This window comes from Oncorhynchus keta, chromosome 10 (genome assembly GCF_023373465.1).
Source record: "Oncorhynchus keta strain PuntledgeMale-10-30-2019 chromosome 10, Oket_V2, whole genome shotgun sequence".
In the NCBI taxonomy this organism is placed as follows: Eukaryota; Metazoa; Chordata; class Actinopteri; order Salmoniformes; family Salmonidae; genus Oncorhynchus; species Oncorhynchus keta.
The window spans coordinates 75,701,647-75,704,115 of record NC_068430.1 but is presented as its reverse complement, the minus strand read 5'-3'; the positions used below and the strand labels follow the sequence as shown (position 1 = coordinate 75,704,115).

Below are 2,469 nucleotides of genomic sequence, written 5' to 3'. Positions count from 1 at the left end.
GAATCTTTAGCAGTCAAGTTCAAGGACCTTGATAACAAGACATTCCTCCACACCCTTAAACCATGCAATCCACCTTCAACTCATTCTATTAGTTTCTCCCGTTGTATTTCAACCTGCTGTTACATTCACCTGACTCTCTGTATTGTCTTTCTATCTGGTTTCATGAAATAACATGGAGATTATTTTTATTTAACCTTTATTTAACCAGGAAAAGCCCATTGAGACCCAGAGTCTCTTTTTCAAGGGAGACCTGGCCAAGAAGGCAGCAACAATCAATACATTACAGAATCAAAACATAGAACAATACAACAATATGATCCTGCCTATAAAAAGCATTTACACTCCTCCGTAACAGAGTCTCCCATCAATATTTCAAATTCATTCAGTGGCACTAACATATCTAGAGGATGCATGGATTGTAGACTAGAGTTCTAGCTCTGGTAAAGGTCGTGATGCTCTGTCAGAAAGATAGTTCCTAAACCAATTTACTGCCCCTTCACTGAGACCAATGTTTCTGAGTCGAGCTCGCAACAATTCATGGTCAACTGAATCAAAGGCCTTTGATAAATCCACAAACAGAACAGCACCATGTTGCTTTTTACCAAGTGCATTAAATGATGTAATTTTCCACTGCCATAGCTGCAGTTGTGTTGCTGTGTCCTGATCTAAAGCCAGACTGAACCCCGCTCAGTATGTTCTTATCAATTAACACGTGTTTTAACTGTGAGCTCACTAGGGATTCATAGACTTTGGCCAGGAGAGGGAGTTTGGAGACAGGATGATAGTTATTCGCCTCTGAGGGATCGCCACCCTTTAGCAGTGGGAGGACATAAGCTGATTCCCAAATGCTGGTTAGGGAATTGGTCAAGAGACTTAAGTTGAAAATGTGAGCCACAAGTTCAGTGATAATACCAGCTGCTATCTTTAAGAGGTCGGGGCCCAGGTTGTCTGGACCTGCAGACTTTTTAGTGTCTATTGCCTTTTGGTGCTTTAAAGACATCAGTATAAGAAATGGGCTCAAGTTAAAATGGTTCACATAAGGGCCTATATCAACACTGATCTGAAAAGCTTCCAGAACTTGGCAGGGTTGTTTAGGTTCTCTGTGACTGCATTTAAATAGTAATCTGATTTGGACTTCCTGATCAATCCTGTGCATTTGTTTCTTAGCTCTCTGAATGAGGCCCAGTCAGTATTTGTATGTCTAGCTTGAGCCCAATAGATATTTATTTTTCTAATTCATTCTGCCAAGTTATCTGAAAACCAGGGATTGTCCCTTCCGCTGATTCTAATTTTCTCCACAGGGGCATGCTTATCACACATTTCATACACAAATAGTCCCGGGCAGTGTCAACATGGGGAATCAGACTTACCCTGTCAATATTATGGTACAGATCATGAAAGAACACTTGCTCATCAAACTGTTTAAAATGGTTTTTAAATGTTTTAAAAAAATTTTTTTTTTTATCTAACGGGGTTTGGCTTTGGTCATGTTTGTATTTCTAACACAAGTAATTGCACAGTGATCACTGACATCATTACAGAATATCCCAGTCGATATGTATTTGAGGGGTATTCATTAGAATCATGTCCAATAGCGTTGATTTGTTAGGTGCTCTGGGATTCGGTCTTGTAGGCGCATTAATTAATTGAGCGAGATTCAGAGAGTCACACAGTTCTTTAAAAGAGTCCTGATACAGATGTTAGTATGTACCAGTTCAAATCTAAAATAATGAATTCAGAGTCATTTAACTTGTGCAGGACATCAGAAAGAGAGTTAAGAGCGTCTCCCGATGCCGAGGGCGGTCTGTAGCAGCCGAGGGCGGTCTGTAGCAGCCGAGGGCGGTCTGTAGCAGCCGAGGGCGGTCTGTAGCAGCCGAGGGCGGTCTGTAGCAGCCGAGGGCGGTCTGTAGCAGCCGAGAGCGGTCTGTAGCAGCCGAGGGCGGTCTGTAGCAGCCGAGAGCGGTCTGTAGCAGCCGAGGGCGGTCTGTAGCAGCCGAGAGCGATCTGTAGCAGCCGAGGGCGGTCTGTAGCAGCCGAGGGCGGTCTGTAGCAGCCGAGGGCGGTCTACATAAGCCAAGGGCGGTCTGTAGCAGCCGAGGGCGGTCTGCAGATGCCGAGGGCGGTCTGTAGCAGCCGAGGGCGGTCTGCAGAAGCCAAGGGCGGTCTGTAGCTGCCGATGGCGGTCTGTAGCAGCCGAGGGCGGTCTGTAGCAGCCGAGGGCGGTCTGTAGCAGCCGAGGGCGGTCTGTAGCAGCCGAGGGCGGTCTGTATGTTGGAAGTATGTCATCCAGTGTAGAGACCACGTTCCTGGAGACCACGTTCCTGGAGACCACGTTCCTGGAGACCACGTTCCTGGAGACCACGTTCCTGGAGACCACGTTCCTGGAGACCACGTTCCTGGAGACCACGTTCCTGGAGACCACGTTCCTGGAGACCACGTTCCTGGAGACAACGTTCCTGGAGACCACGT

General features: G+C 46.5%; 2 protein-coding genes across 6 annotated transcripts in view; one reads left to right on the top strand and one right to left on the bottom strand.

Moving 5' to 3' along the window:
• zgc:92360 (uncharacterized protein LOC436988 homolog) overlaps nt 1-2,469 on the top strand; it is a 34,450-nt gene that overhangs the window by 25,810 nt on the left and 6,171 nt on the right.
• The window catches only part of LOC127932373 (uncharacterized), a 4,348-nt gene continuing 2,058 nt past the window's right edge, over nt 180-2,469 (bottom strand). For all 5 annotated transcript variants that reach the window (XM_052527965.1, XM_052527968.1, XM_052527966.1 and 2 more), the window contains exon 2: nt 180-2,469. This exon is cut by the window's right edge. In XM_052527965.1, coding sequence (XP_052383925.1) covers nt 1,775-2,469 — 695 coding nt within the window. In that variant the 3' untranslated portion in view covers nt 180-1,774.